At 41.7% G+C, this 20,919-nt stretch overlaps 4 gene segments (V, D, J or C); 3 read left to right on the forward strand and 1 right to left on the reverse strand.

Moving 5' to 3' along the window:
* The first annotated feature begins 2,675 nt into the window (after nt 1–2,675).
* On the forward strand, nt 2,676–5,232 carry LOC121698404. The segment is given in 3 exon segments: nt 2,676–2,767; nt 2,916–3,240; nt 5,053–5,232. Coding segments are annotated over 3 exon segments (534 nt in total).
* A 1,868-nt stretch (nt 5,233–7,100) lies between these two features.
* Nucleotides 7,101–10,421, reverse strand: LOC121698403. The segment is given in 4 exon segments: nt 7,101–7,650; nt 8,794–8,831; nt 9,892–10,207; nt 10,340–10,421. Coding segments are annotated over 4 exon segments (714 nt in total).
* Nucleotides 10,422–11,097: 676 nt separating this feature from the next.
* LOC121698406 lies at nt 11,098–13,717 on the forward strand. The segment is given in 2 exon segments: nt 11,098–11,299; nt 11,436–13,717. Coding segments are annotated over 2 exon segments (465 nt in total).
* A 4,303-nt stretch (nt 13,718–18,020) lies between these two features.
* On the forward strand, nt 18,021–20,102 carry LOC121698409. The segment is given in 3 exon segments: nt 18,021–18,107; nt 18,759–18,941; nt 19,104–20,102. Coding segments are annotated over 2 exon segments (384 nt in total).
* Nucleotides 20,103–20,919: the final 817 nt, after the last annotated feature.

Below are 20,919 nucleotides of genomic sequence, written 5' to 3' on the forward strand. Positions count from 1 at the left end.
GGATTCTGTCAACAACAGCAATAGATCTAACAGACTATAAGTTCCACATATAAACCCTCTCTGAAGCGTAAGCTGGCAATGCAAAATTGACTATGTCAATACAGCGTCTGGGTTGAACACACACGATGGAGACCACGCAAGAACTTCCCCATCCTTACAGGACATCTGTACCATGCCATGTCTGATACATTTGATGATAATTTAGAACACAGACAGAAAAACATACACTTGAATCAGTGTTGCATCAAGTGCATTTCCACCTTTTGCCAACAAAAAGCTACTTAGAGCGTTTTAAAGGGAAGAAAAGAAATGAAATGGTGATGGATTGATGGCTCAACAACATGGTCATGTGACAAATCAAATGGCTGTATTTGTTTGTCATGGTCTTATTTGTTCCAGTTGTTTCAGTCGTTATTATTTTTTTTTTATCTTTTAATCATTCAAAAGAATGTGTAGATATTTCCCATTAGTTTTTGATAGAAAAAATGGACAGAAAATATAACAAGTCTGAAACATGATTAAAGTATCAAATTCATATTAAAGTAGCTCAGCAGCAGTCAGAGGTGTTTGGGGGAGATGTGATGTTGATCAGCATGTGACTTCAGGAAAGTTATTTACATGGAGACATGAAAGTTTGCATCAGCTGCAGATATTTCAATGTTGCAGCAGGACTTGGGCCACGCTCTGGATAGGAACGTTCTGGAACTCTGAAACATTCTGGAACTCTACCTCCCATCAGCAGCGATGGTGTTCATCTCACTCTCCGTCCTTCTCATCCTGTGCACTCATGGTGAACATTTATCTCCTGACTACAAGACTTTAGATATTTGTGTACATGCCAACATTTGTACTGTACATGTTGACTAACAAATTCACTTTGTGAACAGATTTAAATATGCCAATATGGTCTCGGTGCCAGAATCAGCTGTAAACGCAGTGGAAGTGTTCATTATGACTGCAGCCCAATCCCATGCATCTCCTGGTACCAACAGAAGCCTGGGGAGAAACCCAAACCCCTCATCTATGTAGTGAGCAGACGCCAGACCCATGTTCCCTCCAGATTCAGTGGCAGTGGATCTGGGAATGACTACAGTCTGACCATCAGTGGAGTCCATAGAGAAGATGCAGGAGATTATTACTGCATGAGTACTCATAAAGTTGATAGCAGTACTTGGGTGTCCACACAGTGATACAGACTCGTACAAAAACCTCAACCTCTCTCAGTCAGTCAGGTGGCACAGTGAGTGTAGTCAACTGCTGCAGATGGAGCCCCCTGCTGTTGGACAGGTGGGAGTGCACATGGAGCAGATTCACGTGTGAACACACTGCAGGAGGTGAAGAAAGAGGGATGTTTCTCTGCATTCTGTTGGTACGTCCACACATAGCAGAGCGTCCTCATCATGGTGAAGCCCTAAGATGGGACCACACCAATCAGTACGTCCACACATAGCAGAGCGTCCTCATCATGGTGAAGCCCTAAGATGGGACCTCACCAATCAGTACGTCCACACATAGTAGAGAGCCCTCATCATGGTGAAGCCCTAAGATGGGACCTCACCAATCAGAGTGAAGTCAGAAACTAATCCAGATACTAATCCTGATCCTCTTCAGAAGATATGACCATACCATGCAAAATATTTTTAAATGGTAGTTGATTATATAGATGCTTGTTTATCAATTTGCTATATGCTATAAGTGATGAAAGTACCTCTGAAACCATGGAAGGATCCAAACAATGACTAAAGGGGGAAAACTTTTGTTTTTACAGTTTTTCTCGATCGCTGTAATGCTTGTCTCAACTCTGACATCACATTTTAATGGGGGGGGGGGGGGTGTTGAGCATGCTGCATTTGCGTTGTTACAGTAATGCACTGTGATAGCAGCAGTCAGTGTGTGTGATGGTTAAGCATGCTGAATATGCCAGGTATCCACCCTGCAGGATATAGAGAGATCTAAACAGTGTTTCAGATGCTGCATACATTTGATAATGATTCAAAAAGTCCTGACATGTAAACAAATACATAGATATATGAAGTACTAAGACATGAAGCACTAAGAAACTACACAAAGCGGTACAAAGTCCTGCACAGTCTCTCTACAAAAATAAATCAGGCTTGTCAATTTGTCTCCATATCCTATTCCATCCCCTACTCTTGCAACTTTTGTGTTTGTAAATGAGTGTGTGCATGTGTATGTTTGCTTTTGTGTATATGTGTGCTCCTCTGAGTGTGTGTGTGTGTGTGTGTGTGTGTGTGTGTGTGTGTGCGTACATGCGTGTCTGTGCTTGTGTGTGTGTGTGTGTGTGTTTATGTATGTGTTGTGTGTGTGTGTGTGTGTGTGTGTGCAGGCCTGCATGTCTGTGAAGCAGAATTCCTTCTGTATCTTGCTGATTCGCAGAATGTACCAGAAACATTCCATGCACACTGTAGCCTACTTTCCATAACATAGCAAAACAAATATAATATGTGAACAAAATGAGCATTTGATGACTCCTATTACGTTGACAGAATATAAAAATGCCTTTGTCTATCAGTGGCAAACCTGACCTCATGTCTTGAAGAGATTGTGGTGTCAGCAGCAACAACAGTGTTTAGTGGAGAGTGGCTGCTAGAGTCATTTGCATAGGGACGTGTTTGCATGTGCAGAGCATATTTGGTCCAGATGCTTGATGTTGAGGCAGCTGAACGCTTACAACTGCTCCATCAGCACAGACCAGCGATGGCCTTCACTGCACTCTTCCTGTGGTCTCTCGTCGTCTGCATTCAAGGTGAATTCAGAACTTTCAGTGTTGACAGTTTCAGGGACGACCAGCACTGATAACATTATATTATTATTTATTATTATTATTATTATTATGTTAATTTGATAAGTAGGTACCTTCCTGAACCAAATGCTGTTTTTGCCTCTTTTGTTAGATTCCATGGGACAGGTCACTCTTACGCAACCTCCAGCAGTGACCAGCAGTCCAGGAGGCACAGTTAGAATCAGCTGTAAACGCAGTGGAAGCATTTATAAGGACTACTGTTCTCCAAAATGCATCTCCTGGTATCTGCAGAAGTCTGGAGAGAATCCCAAACCTCTCATCTACTCTGTGAGCAGCCTCCAGTCTGGTATTCCATCTCGGTTTAGTGGCAGTGGATCTGGGAATGACTTCAGTCTGACCATCAGTGGAGTCCAGAGTGAAGATGCAGGAGATTATTACTGCATGAGTCGCCATGATCCTAGAAGTGGTGTTGCTGAGTTCCCACGGTGATACAGAGCCGTACAAAAACCTGCTTCAGTCAGTAGCCCCAGTGAGAGCCCTACTGCAGCTGGAGCCCAGAGCAGGTGCTGAGAAGAGGGAAGTGGAGAGGAGTCACACGGACATGACACCAGGTTCCCACGCTAGTCTCTCACCACCAACACCTTACCTTTTAACCATGCTGGAAGCACACGGACATGACACCAGGTTCCCACGCTAGTCTCTCACCACCAACACCTTACCTTTTTAACCATGCTGGAAGCACACGGACATGACACCAGGTTCCCACGCTAGTCTCTCACCACCAACACCTTACCTTTTAAACCATGCTGGAAGCACACGGACATGACACCAGGTTCCCACGCTAGTCTCTCACCACCAACACCTTACCTTTTAAACCATGCTGGAAGCACACGGACATGACACCAGGTTCCCACGCTAGTCTCTCACCACCAACACCTTACCTTTTACACCATGCTGGAAGCACACGGACATGACACCAGGTTGTCACGCTAGTCTCTCACCACCACATCTTACCTTTTTAACCCTGCTGGAAGAGGACACACACACACATGACACCAGGTTCTCACGCTAGTCTCTCACCACCAACACCTTGCCTTTTTAACCATGCTGGAAGCACACGGACATGACACCAGGTTCTCACACTATCTCACCACCAACTCCTTACCTTTTTAACCTGCTCTTATAATGTTACTGCTAACACTGCACATATCTGTCCATGTTGTTCATACTACATAGTCATATTTATAGTCTGCTCTTATAAGGTTACTGCTAATATAATGCACATATTTATATTTAATTTATATTACTGTAAACCACCTTCTGTAAAGCAACTGTATACTACTGTCTACACTGCACTTTATATCCTGCCCTGTCTATGCACCACCTTTCTATACTTTCTATACTATTGCACTTTTCTGCTTTTTTGCACTTCTGGTTAGATGCAAATAGCATTTCGTTGTCTTGTAACTTGTACTCTGCACAGTGACAATAAAGTTTAATCTAATCTAGTCTAATCTAATGCTGGAAGCACACGGACATGACACCAGGTTCTCACACTAGTCTCTCACGTACCAACATCTTACCCTTGACTTGAGGATGAAATTATTTAATTACTTAAAACTATGGAGGCCAAGAACAGCCTTGGAATTATTTTTAAATGCTGTTATCTCAAGATCACAAGTTAATTATTTTTGTTAAATTCATGAGCTTTTTTCTTGTCATAATAATTGAATTTATTTAACTATCTTCAGAAAAGGCCAATTTCTAGATCCAAGATCACAACAAAATCATTTATCAGGAGAAATGCTGATATCCACTGCTGTTGGCTCTTGCTGCCTCTAAAGATTTGCTGCTGTGTTTGACTTTGTGTCTGTAAACTTGATTTAGTGTCTTGTTTGGTTTGTAAAGGAGTTGTAGTAAAGGTCTGTTTCTACTGTCATTTTGTAAACAAAAACAGGTATTAACATGGAGACCTAAACAACAGAAGCTGTAATTCATTCAGACTGCCTAGTGACTTCAATGATGTGTGTGAACACCCAGTTGAGATGACCCACTCTGTGCCTTCAGCCTGTAGCACTCTAATGGTCAATAGTCCTCTGCCACTGAACCGAACTGGAATACCAGAACCTCTGGAGCTGACCAGATAGTGTCTGGGTAGTGGGTAGTTAGTAGTGTCTGGGACTCTCCCATTTCTGCTGTACAGTACCTGGACTGTCATGGATCACCTGTGGGATCACCTGTGGGTTCACCTGTGGGTTCACCTTCCCATCAGCAGTCCTGATATGGAGGTGGACTTGTGACTCCTGGATTAACAGTGTTTCAGTGCAAGAGATCACACACAAATTGCTTGGGATTACAAATATATTGCTTCCTCTCACAAATACTGCTTGGGATATTGGGATATTCTGCTTATATGATCTGAGGATGACAAGCATTAATCAAGTCTAATAATTGAAATACATTACCCTGGAAAGATATGAAAAGTGTCCAGAGAAAGATGGAGATAAAAGTCATGTCTGGAGAGAATTGTAAACGTAGCACAGCCTGCACTTATACAGTACTATCATCAAAAGATGGTTAGTGGCTATGATGTGTTTAGCCTGCAGAACGATGACTAAATAATGACATAAGAGGAGCTGTCCTTACCGGATGTGGTGCTGAAATGCCAACATGACAAATGCCATTAGTGAAAATCTTTTGTGTTACATCTAGAAACATTAAAATTGTAATTTCATGTCACTGTTGAATTCATTGATTGGTGTATTGATTGGTTGGTCTTGTCAAGCTAAAATACATGTATAACATGTAATTCACTTGTAATATTATATTAACATGATGATCTTATCTATTTTATTTTTCTATGCTATGGACCCTTTTTTGAGTCTGAATTGAATTGAATTGAATTGATTTGAATTCAGTTGAATGGTGATCTTATAGGGACAGCTAGCCTGGGTGCCATTCCGAACTTAGCTAGAAGGAGGCATGGCTTTTAAGACCCCATGGTACCCCACATGGAAAATGCATATTATTTAATGAGGTTTTATCACTGAAAAGATTATTTCTGAAAACTTTGGCCAAAGTTGAGATGTAGGAAAACTCGTGGTTTCACTTTCATCGAGGGAAAACAGCGCTGTTGCATTGTGACATGTTGTTCCCTCGTTCGTTTGAAATCTCTGATTGACCACCTGTTCAAGGGATTTGTGATAGCCTTTCCCAGCTGTTTAACATGTTTGAAGCATATCAGTGTTCAACAGAATTATTTTTAAAAACGGAGGGGATATAAACTATCTGTTTTTTAATAACCATAACCTACTACATATCTCTTAGATCTCGTTAATGAGTGTTGTAGGAGTTATTGACGGCACTAACTTTTACAAAAGACCAGAAAACAATGTTTAGGTATTTGTGAAGAAGATGGGTGGTTTGTGGTGTTTTCTTCCTACACCTCACGGTAAGCTATTTTGTTGCTCTGATTGGTTAGGTCTATCCAATTGAGTGCAGAGGCATCCCCCCCCTGTATCGGTTGAAACAGGCCCCATAATTAGGTCCCAATGGAGCAGTATCAGACTCATATTCTGACTAGAATTGAGTATGACTACGTCAGGCTAAGGGGAAGCAGCAATCCAGCAATGAAATTAATAAAACATTTACTTTGAAGTGATGGTTTAAGGGATTCTCAAAATGTCTTGCACCACTCTTTAGTAATTCTCATTGTATCTAAAGAATGCCAAAATTACACCAACATGAAAGGAGATCTGATGATGAAGGTCGTCTAGAATGAGTTTCTGATGGAGCACAGCTGGTACATCTAATCAAGAGACTTTGCCAGATCACTGGACCATGTACATGATGTACTTCCTGATGGATGGTGGCCTAAGGTGTGTAGTATGACTAGTACAAGTGAGGGGAGCTGTCCTGTCTGGCTGTGGTGCTGAAATGTTGCAGAATTGCTAAATCTATATCAATGTAAGACTTGTAATTTCATGTCACTATACTACTTAATAAAGGAAAGCACCCTTGCACCTGTGACATTAACACATCATGTCATGTGGCAGTTTAGACTCTTGTAGGTTGTGAAACAGGGAGGTTGTGCTCTGCTGATACTATTTGCATAGTCAGGGTTGGGTGCTTTTTCAGATTCCAAAATAGAGCAACTCCACTACCAGATGTTCAACTGTCTCAAGGGCAAAGTTTGTCAAACTCTTTTTGATAATAACGTGTACAGTATAGAAATCCTCAACATTGTGTTTTAGCAACTGAATTACTGACTGCTTTTTTTCAGCATCACTTGAAACATTTGAGACACAGAAACACAAACACACTTGAGGCACATAAATACAATGATGTTGACCTTTTATTTTAGAGCCTTTAGAAAATATCTTCAATTGAAAAAAATCTGATCAAGCAAAGGCATTTCAACATGAGAGGAAGAACATACATACAATTGGAATAAAAAAAGAAAGTACCAAAAAAAACTGCAGCACGGCATGTGATGAAGCTGCCTATAGTGGCGCTCCACGTTAGGACTTAAGCTAAGAGAGCAGCCACCTCATCGGAGCAGAGGACTGGACCCTACTGAGAGCAGTCCGCTCTGCTCAGGGCTTTAGTGACCGCTGTCTGAGATCCCTGGGTGGCCTCACAGACCACTGAAGAGGCCCCGTTCCACTCGGCATCACTGAGCGTCAGGGTGCTGCTCCAGCTGTACAGAGCGTCCTTCATGAGCCCACGACTGGCCACTCCACTCTTACTGGTCCCATCCACCTTCCAGCTCAGGCTCCAGTCGGAGGGGAAGCCCTGGTCAGCCAGGCACACCAGTGTGGCCGAGCTCTTCCTGCTCAGCTCCTCACTAGAGGGAGGCAGCACGGTCAGCTTGGGCTGCCTGTTTGCTGGAACACACCATTGATCAGGAGATTACAAATGGGACGGGGCAGTGAGCAGAAAGGCCATAAACAGACACCACTTTCTTTTGTTTCTCTAAATGATGACTTCTCAAGTTATCAGCACACAGAACAAGTGTCAGTATTGGATAATGTTCCCCCTTATTTAAATGCAGAAAGTAAAAACAGTGTGTCTAGAATGAGTAATATCAGCATTGGCTCTATTACATTCATATCAAATACTCTCCTGCACCACACGGTTGAACTGAGACAGAAACATTTGTGTTCAGTTTAGTCATCAGCAGAAATAGTCGTCTACATGTAATTACAGTTATACCTCAGTAGCGCTCTAATCAGATCTGCTGTTCAAAAGAGCATTTTCAGATGGCTGAAAATGTGAACAAGGCTATTTCTTTTGAAATATTTAAGAGGAAAAGACAATGCTGCACTTTTTTAAGAGCATAATTCTTCATTTTATAACTTGGAATACCATAGAACATTAAATATTCTTATACCCAAATGTTAATTTTTACAATAATTTTCTGCATTTAGAATCAATCACGTTCCTCTTAAAAGGTATTCATTTTTGGCAAAATCATAATGATAAAAAAATAACTGTACATAAACAGTGCATTGCATAACAAATATATCTGTTATATCTATTTGTTTTTTTCTCAAATCAAAAATGTAATCATCATATAGGCAGACTTTTTTTATATAAGCACAATTTCACATCATGTGATATTTTTTTCTGAGGGAAAACGATTACTTACTGCCCACATCAAGTCGGGTGCCGCTGCCGAAAGTGCACCACAGTGATACAAACCCTACTAGCAGCCGTACAAAAACTCTCCTCCTCCTCACATTCTCAACAACCAACTTTTTAGGCACCAGTTGCCATAAAAAAGCCAAATTCATATGTATGTGACCCTCTTGCATGAGGTAGAATCTGTTTTTAAATGATTAGGCACTTTGCACAGCTTTAAAGTGTGATGTTTATGATGTTACTGTATGTATGTTTTCCATAAAGTTATTGTGATTCCTACATTCACTTAAATATATAAAGATCAATATAAATATAAAGTGAAAATGAACAAAGTTACAGACATGATGATAAACTATTGTGATGTGTGATTAGAAAAGTTTACTTACTGCCAACATCCAGTCTGGTGCCGCCACCAAAAGTCCACCACAGTGATACAAACTCATAGAGAGGCTGTACAAAAACCTCTTCATGCTTCAATGACTGTCAGTGGCTGCACACAATACAGAGTGTGAGTTCCCAACATGGGCCTGCAGTCATTTCCCACCTTTGATACATATGAACAGCCAACCAGTGCTATCAAACTGATTAGCATTCAGTAGATTAGAGTCAAATGCAACATTCAGTGGGAATGCAGTAAATCAAAGAAACAAGATTCCTGTAATGAAAAGTTTCTTTCTCCCAATAGCATTCCTCAGTTGTTGGATCTCCTGTTCTACTATGTGCCCCAAACCTGTCCAGGTCAGTAGTTAGTTTGTGGGTGCAGCAGGGGATGTTAAATTCTTCCATGAGGAACGTTCCCAGATCCTCAGATCACACTGGTGAAATCTCCCACTAGTTTTGTTGGGTTGGGTGGGCTCTGGTGGGTGGTGATTGTAGACTGTGTTTTGCATTGATCTGTTACACTGATGATCTGTGATAACCATAGTGAGGATTTGATTGTATATCTGCAGGGATTTTACACAGTCCATGAAACAATATATGTGTTGGTTTATGGGGGAAACGACCAACATACAAGATCCACTCTTCTATTCGCCTGTGAAAATGTGGCCCACTTTCAACAACATTCCCCCTTTATGTTTGCTATTTCCTATCAACATCCAATTGAACAAACATGCAACAGTTGCGTAACTATCTTGCTGAGTATTCTGATTCCACACCACAAACCATCCTCACTGTGTTTAGACCCAGTGCAGAATAACTAGTGCAGAGTCATGTTGGGTTACAGTATATCTCACAAAGACTTTGATAGGTTGTATAGAAATATATTAAATAAATTACCATGATAACCTCATAAACCTCATAAACCTCATGTAAACATCAGCAGTCACTCTGTAAACATCCCAATGTGCCGCTCTGTAAACATCTGTTTACTGAGTGTTTGTTTACTCCCCTCAGCAGCAGCAGCAGCAGCAGGTTTCAGTTTCAGTCCTGCCATCCCTGTGGCTGAGGGAGGTTTTTGTGCAGCTCTGTATTACTGTGTCAACACATAGCTATCGCTGATGAGGTGTCGACTCATGCAGTAATAATCTCCTGCATCTTCAGCCTGGACACCACTGATGGTCAGACTGAAGTCAGATCCACCTTCAGATCCACTCCCACTGAATCGTGATGGAATCCCAGACTGGAGTACATCCGCAGTATAAACTAAAAGTTTAGGAGCTCCTTCATCTTTCTGCTGGTACCAGGAGAGTCCCCAGCTATCAATGCCAGAGCTGGTTTTGCAGGTCAGAGTGATGGATTCTCCCAGATGACCACGTGCTGCTGTGGGGCTCTGAGTTACAGTAATCTGCCCTCGACATTCTGAAAAACACACATATACAACAGGTAGCAAAAATATAATATAATATTATAATGAATATACTGCTCAGTGTATTATATTGACAATGTAAATAGGCAGCCTGCATGTGTTGTAATAACTATTAAATGTCTCACCTTCCACACAAAATAAAAGTGCCCAGATGAGAATGATGTTGGTCATTGTTGTGGAGGATTCTGTCAGCAAGAGCAGTAGATCTAACAGACTATAAGTTCCAGATATAAACCCTCTCTGAATCGTAAACTGCCGATGCAAAATCGACTATGTAAATACAGTGTCTTGGTTGAACACTCACGATGGACACCAAGCAAGGACTTCCCCACCCTTGCAGGACATCTGTACCATGCTTGAGATGTTACACATACATATGATGACTTAGAATCCACAGACATAAAGGTGAGTTTATCATTCAATCAGTGTTACATCAAGTGCATTTCCACCATTTGCCGACAAAAGCTACTTAGAACACGTTTTAAAGGGAAGAAAATAAATAGAATAAACAGCTTTAACTGAATCTATCCATCTGGGTGATGGGTGATGGGTCATGTAACCAATCAGCCATATTTGTTTGGTATGGGATTCCAGTTACAGTATGTCATAGCATTTCTCCTGAACTATTCTAATCTTTTAATCTTTTAAAAGAATGTGTAGATGTTTCACTTGAGTTTGAACACAATAGAGAGAAATATAACACGCCTCAGACAAAGTCAGTGACTGACTGGAAAATGCATAGAAAGTCCAGGTGTCTGTGTGATTCTGGGAGATTCAATCAATACTAATGTGAATACTATACTGTACTATGAATTTGACACTTTATTGTAATGTATGACTTTGTCTACCAGTGGCAAACCTGACCTCATGTCTTGAAGAGATTGTGGTGTCAGCAGCAACAACAGTGTTCAGTGGAGAGTGGCTGCTAGAGTCATTTGCATAGGGACGTGTTTGCATGTGCAGAGCATATTTGGTCCAGATGCTTGATGTTGAGGCAGCTGAACGCTTACAACTGATCCGTCAGCACAGACGAGCGATGGCCTTCACTGCACTCTTCCTGTGGTCTCTCGTCGTCTGCATTCAAGGTGAATTCAGAACTTTCAGTGTTGGCAGTTTTAGTGACCACCAGCTCTCATAACATTATATTATTCAAAGTTTACATGTTAATTTAATATGTATGTACCTTCCTGAACCATATGCTGTTTTTGCCTCTTTTGTTAGATTCCATGGGACAGGTCACTCTTACGCAACCTACAACAGTGACCAGCAGTCCAGGAGGCTCAGTTAAAATCAGCTGTAAACGGACTGGAAGCATTGATTGGGACTGTTCTCCAAAATGCATCTCCTGGTACCAACAGAAGTCTGAGGAGAAACCCAAACTCCTCATCTATAAAGTGAGCAGCCTCCAGTCTGGTATTCCATCTCGGTTTAGTGGCAGTGGATCTGGGAATGACTACAGTCTGACCATCAGTGGAGTCCAGAGTGAAGATGCAGGAGATTATTACTGCATGAGTCGCCATGATCCTAGAAGTGGTGTTGCTGAGTTCCCACGGTGATACAGAGCCGTACAAAAACCTGCTTCAGTCAGTAGCCCCAGTGAGAGCCCTACTGCAGCTGGAGCCCAGAGCAGGTGCTGAGAAGAGGGAAGTGGAGAGGAGTCACACGGACATGACACCAGGTTCCCACGCTAGTCTCTCACCACCAACACCTTACCTTTTAAACCATGCTGGAAGCACACGGACATGACACCAGGTTCCCACGCTAGTCTGTCACCACCAACACCTTACCTTTTTAACCATGCTGGAAGCACACGGACATGACACCAGGTTCCCACGCTAGTCTCTCACCACCAACACCTTACCTTTTTAACCATGCTGGAAGAGGACACACACACACATGACACCAGGTTCTCACGCTAGTCTCTCACCACCAACACCTTACCTTTTAAACCATGCTGGAAGCACACGGACATGACACCAGGTTCTCACGCTAGTCTCTCACCACCAACACCTTACCAGGTTCCCACGCTGGTCTCTCACCACCAACACCTTACCTTTTTAACCATGCTGGAAGCACACGGACATGACACCAGGTTCTCACGCTAGTCTCTCACCACCTACACCTTACCAGGTTCCCACGCTGGTCTCTCACCACCAACACCTTACCTTTTTAACCATGCTGGAAGCACACGGGCATGACACCAGGTTCCCACGCTAGTCTCTCACCACCAACACCTTACCAGGTTCCCACGCTAGTCTCTCACCACCAACACCTTACCTTTTAAACCATGCTGGAAGCACACGGACATGACGCCAGGTTCCCACGCTAGTCTCTCACCACCAACACCTTACCTTTTAAACCATGCTGGAAGCACACGGACATGACGCCAGGTTCGCACGCTAGTCTCTCACCACCAACACCTTACCTTTTAAACCATGCTGGAAGCACACGGACATGACACCAGGTTCCCACGCTAGTCTCTCACCACCAACACCTTACCTTTTAAACCATGCTGGAAGCACACGGACATGACACCAGAGGTGAGTTCAAATTTGGTAAACAGTGGAAAACGAGCCTGGCGAATATGTTTTCTCTAAACAGTTCAATTTGAACTGGTTTGGTGTTAACATCCCTATGTAACAGCCAGCTCACGTTCAGTTACACTATATGTTTGCGGAGAACTAGGCTACCCCCTTAGTGTCTGGGTTGGTTTGTAAAGGAGTTGCAGTAAAAGACTGTAAAGGACTGTCATTTTGTAAACAACATGGAGACCTAAACAACAGAAGCTGTAGATCATTCAGACTGCCTAGTGACCTCAATCCTGTGTGTGAACATCCAGTTACAGTAAGATGACCCACACTGTGCCTTCAGCCTACAGCACTCGAATGGTCAGTGGGAAGATGACCCTGACCCTCTGCCACTGAACCGAACTGGAACACCAGAACCTCCGGATGTAGTCTGCTGTACAGTACCTGGACAGTCATAGATCACCTGTGGGTTCACCTGTGGGATCACCTGTGGGTCCCTTCAGCAGTCCTGATATGGAGGTGGACTATTTACTCCTGGATTAATGTGTTTCAGTGCAAGAGATCACACACATATTGTTTGGGATTACAAATATATTGCTTCCTCTCACAAATACTGCTTGGGATATTGGGATATTCTGCTCAGGCTATATGATCTGAGGATGACAAGCATTAATCAAGTCTAATAATTGAAATACATTACCCTTAAAAGATATGAAAAGTGTCCAGAGAAAGATGGAGATAAAAAGTCATGTCTGGAGAGAATTGTAAACGTAGCACAGCCTGCGCTTATACAGTACTATCATCAAAAGATGGTTAGTGGCTATAATGTGTTTAGCCTGCAGAACGATGACGTAATAATGACGTAAGAGGAGCTGTCCTTACCGGGTGTGGTGCTGAAATGCCAACATGACAAATGCCATTAGTGAAAATCTTTTGTGTTACATCTAGAAACATTAAAATTGTAATTTCATATCACTGTTGGATTGATTGATTGGTGGATTGATTGGTTGGTCTTGACAAACTAAAATACATGTATAACATGTAATTCACTTCTAATATTATATTAACATGATGATCTTATCTATTTTATTTTTATATGCTATGGACCCTTTTTTGAGTCTGAATTGAATTGAATTGAATTGAATTGAATTGAGTTGAATGGTGATCTTATAGGGACAGCAGCAATCCAGCAATGAAATTAATAAAACATTTACTGTAAAGTGATGCTTTAAGGGATTCTCAAAATGTCTTGCACCACTCTTTAGTAATAATTATCATTGTATCTAAAGAATGTAAAAATTACACCAACATGAAAGGAGATCTGATTATGAAGGTCATGTAGAATGAGTATCTGATGGAGCACAACCGGTACATCTCATCAAGAGACTTTGCCAGATCACTGGACCATGTACTGACAGAGCAAATGTTCATCATAATGTATTTCCTGATGGATGGTGGCCTACAAGGTGTGTAGTATGACTCGTACAAGTGAGGGGAGCTGTCCTGTCTGGCTGTGGTGCGGAAATGTTGCAGAATTGCTAAATCTATATCAATGTAAGAATTGTAGTTTCATGTCACTATACTATTTAATAAAGGAAAGCATCCTTGCAACTGTGACATTAATACATCATGTCATGTGGCAGTTTAGACTCTTGTAGGTTGTGAAACAGGGAGGTTGTGCTCTGCTGATACTATTTGCATAGTCAGGGTTGGGTGCTTTTTCAGATTCCAAAATAGAGCAACTCCACTACCAGATGTTCAACTGTCTCAAGGGCAAAGTTTGTCAAACTCTTTTTGATAATAACGTGTACAGTATAGAAATCCTCAACATTGTGTTTTAGCAACTGAATTACTGACTGCTTTTTTTCAGCATCACTTGAAACATTTGAGACACAGAAACACAAACACACTTGAGGCACAGAAATACAATGATGTTGACCTTTTATTTTAGAGCCTTTAGAAAATATCTTCAATTGAAAAAAATCTGATCAAGCAAAGGCATTTCAACATGAGAGGAAGAACATACATACAATTGGAATAAAAAAAAGAAAGTTAAAAAAACTGCAGCACGGCATGTGATGAAGCTGCCTATAGTGGCGCTCCACGTTAGGACTTAAGCTAAGAGAGCAGCCACCTCATCGGCGCAGAGGACTGGACCCTACTGAGAGCAGTCCGCTCTGCTCAGGGCTTTAGTGACCGCTGTCTGAGATCCCTGGGTGGCCTCACAGACCACTGAAGAGGCCCCGTTCCACTCGGCATCACTGAGCGTCAGGGTGCTGCTCCAGCTGTACAGAGCGTCCTTCATGAGCCCACGACTGGCCACTCCACTCTTACTGGTCCCATCCACCTTCCAGCTCAGGCTCCAGTCGGAGGGGAAGCCCTGGTCAGCCAGGCACACCAGTGTGGCCGAGCTCTTCCTGCTCAGCTCCTCACTAGAGGGAGGCAGCACGGTCAGCGTGGGCTGCCTGTTTGCTGGAACACACCATTGATCAGGAGATTACAAATGGGACGGGGCAGTTAGCAGAAAGGCCATAAACAGACACCACTTGCTTTTGTTTTCTCTAAATTATAACTTCTCAAGTATCAGCACACAGAACAAGTATCAGTATTGGATAATGTTATATCAGCATTGATTCTATTAATATCAAATACTTTCCTGCACCGCATGGTTGAACTGAGACAGAAATATTTGTGTTCAGCTCCTTTACGAGTAATTACAGTAGTGCTCTACTGCTTAGATTAAAAAAGAGCCGCTGCTCAAAAGATCATTTTCACATGGCTGAAAATGTGAACAAGGTTATTTCTGTAACATACTGAGGGAAAGACAATACTGCACTTATTTGGCTAAGACCATATTTTTATAACATAGAACAACGTAAGAATATTAAATATTCTTCTACCGAAACAGATATTTTTACAATAGTTTTCCTATTTTTAGAAACAATCATGTTCCTCTGGCAGGCTTAAAATCTATTAATTTTCACAAAATCATAATGATAAAAAAAAACTGTACATAAACAGCACAGTGTCGCAGTGTATACCAAATATATCTGAGAATGAGTTTTTTCTCAAATAAAAAATCTTCCTAAATGCAGGCTTTTTTGACTATAAGCACTGTAATTACTTCAATGTTGTGATATTTATTTCTGAGAGAAAACGATTACTTACTGCCCACATCAAGTCGGGTGCCGCTGCCGAAAGTGCACCACAGTGATACAAACCCTACTAGCAGCTGTACAAAAACTCCCCTCATACTCACATTCTCAACAACCAACATTTTAGGCACCAGGTGCCATAAAAAAGCCAAATTCATATATTTTTGCGACCCTGTTTCATGAGGTAAAATCTGTGTTTTTTTCTGATTAGGCACTTTCCACAGCCTTGAATTATGAAGTTTAAAATGTTAGTGCATGCACATTTTCCATAAAGTCACGTCAAGTGAAGTAAAATTTCTACATGTATTTAAACATACATAGACCTATATAAATATAAGTTGCAGATGAACAGTTAAAGAAATGATGATAAACTATTGTGATGTGTGATTAGAAAAGTTTACTTACTGCCAACATCCAGTCTGGTGCCGCCACCAAAAGTCCACCACAGTGATACAAACTCATAGAGAGGCTGTACAAAAACCTCTTCATGCTTCAATGACTGTCAGTGGCTGCACACAATTCAGTGTGTGAGTTCCCAGCATGGGCTTGCAGTCATTTCCCACCTTTGATACATATGAACAACCACTGCTATCAAACTGATTATCATTCAGTAGATTATAGTCAAATGCAACATTCAGTGGGAATACAGGAAATCAAAGAAACAAGATTCCTGTAATGAAAAGTTTCTTTCTCCCAATAGCATTCCTCAGTTGTTGGATCTCCTGTTCTACTATACACCCCAAACCTGTCCAGGTCACTGCAGTTAGTTTGTGGGTGCAGCAGGTAATGTTAAATTCTTCCATGAGGAATGTTTCCACATCCTCAGATCACACCGGTGAAATCTCCCACTAGTTCTGTTGGGTTGGGTAGGCTCTGGTGGGTGGTGATTGCAGACTGTGTTTTGCATTGATCTGTTACACTGATGCTTTGTGATAACCATAGTGATTTGATTGTATATCTGTTGGGATTTCACACAGTCCATGAAACCATCTATGTGTTGGTTTATGGGGGAAACGGCAAACATACAAGATCCACTCTTCTATTCGCCTGTGAAAATGTAGCCACTTTCAACAACATTTGCTATTTGCTATTTCCTTTCAACATCCAATTGAACAAACATGCAAACAGTTGCGTAACTATCTTGCTGAGTATTCTGATTCCACACCTCGAACCATCCTCACTGTGTTTAGGCCCAGTGCAGAATAACTAGTGCAGAACTCTATTCATGTTGGGTCACAGTATATCTCACAAAGACTTTGATAGATTGTATAGAAATATATTAAATAAATTACCATGATAACCTCATAATCAGTCGCTGTGTAAACATCAGCAGTCACTCTGTAAACATCCCAATGTGCCGCTCTGTAAACATCTGTTTACTGAGTGTTTGTTTACTCCCCTCAGCAGCAGCAGCAGCAGCAGCAGGTTTCAGTTCCAGTCCTGCCGTCCCTGTGGCTGAGGGAGGTTTTTGTGCAGCTCTGTATCACTGTGTCAACACATAGCTATCGCTGATGTCGTGTACACTCATGCAGTAATAATCTCCTGCATCTTCAGCCTGGACACCACTGATGGTCAGACTGAAGTCAGATCCACCTTCAGATCCACTCCCACTGAATCGTGATGGAATCCCTGACTGGAGTTCATTCACACCCCAAACTAAAAGTTTAGGAGCTCCATCTCTCTGCTGGTACCAGGAGAGTCCCCAGCTATCAATGCCAGAGCTGGTTTTGCAGGTCAGAGTGATGGATTCTCCCAGATGACCACGTGCTGCTGTTGGGCTCTGAGTTACAGTAATCTGCCCTCGACATTCTGAAAAACACACAGATGCAACAGGTAGCAATAATATAACATTATAATTAATATACTGCTCAGTGTATTATATTGACAATGTAAATAGGCAGCCTGCATGTGTTGCAATAACTCATTAAATGTCTCACCTTCCACACAGAATAAAAGTGCCCAGATGAGAATGATGTAAGTCATTGTTCTGGAGAATTATGTCAACATGAGCAGTAGATCTAACAGACCATAAGTTCCACATATAAACCCTCTCTGAAGCGTAAACTGCTGATGCAAAATCGACTATGTAAATACAGCGTCAACACACACGATGGAGACCACGCAAGGACTTCCCCACCCTTACATGACATCTGTACCATGCTTGAGCTGTTACACATACATATGATGACTTAGAATCCACAGACATAAAGGTGAGTTTATCATTCAATCAGTGTTACATCAAGTGCATTTCCACCATTTGCCAACAAAAGCTACTTAGAACACGTTTTAAAGGGAAGAAAATAAATGGAATAAACAGCTTTAACTGAATCTATCCATCTGGGTGATGGGTGATGGGTCATGTAACCAATCAGCCATATTTGTTTGGTAAGGGATTCCAGTTATGTCATAGCATTTCTCCTGAACTATTCTAATCTTTTAATCTTTTAAAATAATGTGTAGATGTTTCACTTGAGTTTTAACACAATGGAGAGAAATATAACATGCCTCAGACAAAGTCATACATTACAATAAAGTGTCAAATTCATAGTACAGTATAGTATTCACATTAGTATTGATTGAATCTCCCAGAATCACACAGACACCTGGACTTTCGATGCATTTTCCTTACTCTCTTAGTCTTTATTGTACTATAGTTGTCAGTTGGTTGGTTGCAATTGTGTCTTTAGACCCATCTTTAGAATGTTCAAAAACACTTCCACTTCCAAACTGCCAGTAATTGAAAAGACTGACTTTTGAACTAAAACAACATCTACAAACACCAAAAACAGACTGATGGTGTTTTTTTGGAGTTTGTAGGGGCGGTGTGCAAGCACCTTTAGCGTCTTGTGTGTGTGTGATAGATGTGTGCAGCTCAGTGTGACGTCAGGAAGGTGATTTCCATAGAGATGCTAGTTTGCATGCTCTCCCCGTATCTTCATGTTTTTAGAGCGGCTAAGGGCTTCATGACTGACTACTGTCCTCATCATCCACAACAATGGCGTTCATCACCCTCTTCATCTACTCTCTGCTCCTCTACATCCAAGGTGAGTTTGGGAGTTGGAGTGCTGACACATCTACACACTGTACACATGTTGTTGTGATGCAGTAACATTATTATGTGCCATGTAAACACTCTACTGTGTTATTTACTAAACTACAGTTGTTTACACAAACAATATGCTGACATTGCTTCTTTCTTTCCACAGACTGCAGGGCACAGGTGACCGTTACTCAAACTCACGTCATATCGTCCAGTCCAGGGGGCACAGTCACAATCAGCTATAAACGCAGTGGAAGTTTTAATCGGGACTGTACTGGCACACCATGCATCTCCTGGTACCAACAGCAGTCTGGAGAGAAACCCAAACTCCTCATCTATAGAGTGAGCAGCCTCCAGTCTGATATTCCATCTCGGTTTAGTGGTGGTGGATCTGGGAATGACTACAGTCTGACCATCAGTGGAGTCCAGAGTGAAGATGCAGGAGATTATTACTGCATGAGTCGTCATGTTACTGGTAGTACATGGCAGTTCACACAGTGATACAGACTCAGACTCGCAAAAACCTCACCCTCTCTCAGTCAGTCAGGTGGCACAGTGAGTGTGATCTACTGCTGCAGGTGGAGCCCCCTGCAGGTTGCACAGTGAGTGTGATCTACTGCTGCAGATGGAGCCCCCTGCAGGTGGCACAGTGAGTGTGATCTACTGCTGCAGGTGGAGCCCCTGCTGGTGGTGCACACCAGAGTGAAGTCAGAACCTAATCATGATATTAAACCTGATCCTCTTCAGAAGATAATACCATATCAGACAATATATTCTGAAATAGTAGTTGATTATATAGATTGGTATTACATATATTACATATTGCTTATTGATTGCCATATGCTATTAGTGATGATGAAAGTACCTCTAGTACCATGGAAGGATCCAAACAATGACTAAAGGGGGGGGGGGTATTTAATATGCCTCCCCTACAGTATGTGTTCCTTTCATTTATATATTTAACAGACACGTTTATCCAAATTGACTTAGATATTACATTGTTCTGAGAGCAATGTGGGGTTGAGTACCTTGCTCAAGGGCACAACAGTTGGGAATTGTGTTTAAAGTGTATTTTGACCTGTGTGTGTAGCCATATCAGTGCAGGTGTGCTATATTGTAATTTGACCTGAAGTCTGTTTTGAGTTGGTTGTTGTATTGCAGTGTAAAATACCAACTGTAATTTTACTACCTTTGATAAATATGAACAGCTAGTGCAATAAAACAGATTATTTTTCAGTCAGATTACATTGAACATGCAACATTCAATGGAAATAAAGCAAATCGTTTCACCTAAAATACTGGAGAATATACTGGTATTGCTCCTAGATGTTTAGAACTGCTGTTCTACTGTATTCTTCAACCCTTTCCAAGTCAACTGAAGTAAGTGAGGGATCATAAATTCTTCCATGAGAAATATTTCCACGTGTGCAATCTTCCACTACTTCGTTGGGTTTAGATGGTAATCTGGATTTTGCACTTGTGTTGCTGATGCCCTGTGATAGCAGCAGTGAGTGTGTGTCTGTTTCACACACCCTGCAGGTCAGGAGAGAGAAATCTGTACAGTGTTTCAGATGCTGCATTTGATGATGATTCAAACAGTCCTGACATGTAAACAAATACATAAAGGCATGTGAAGCATTAAGACATGAAGCACTGTTTACTAATATACATATAAAAGCCTCCCTCAGTCAGATGGCCCTGTGAGTGTAGAAACACTGTTTACTAATATACATATAAAAGCCTCCCTCAGTCAGATGGCCCAGTGAGTGTACAGCTACTGCCCCCTGCTGGTACTGAGGTGGAAGTCACAAGTCACGACACAAATAAAGTGATTTGTGCACAGGTAACATGGGGGTGATTAGTACACAGATAACATGAGGGGGGGGGATTAGTACACAGTACGGAGACACATATTTCTCTGCATTACATCAGTACGTAAAACGTATAGCAGAGTGCCCTCATAATCATCGATGTGTACATCT

This window comes from Alosa sapidissima, chromosome 23 (assembly GCF_018492685.1).
Source record: "Alosa sapidissima isolate fAloSap1 chromosome 23, fAloSap1.pri, whole genome shotgun sequence".
NCBI lineage: Eukaryota > Metazoa > Chordata > Actinopteri > Clupeiformes > Clupeidae > Alosa > Alosa sapidissima.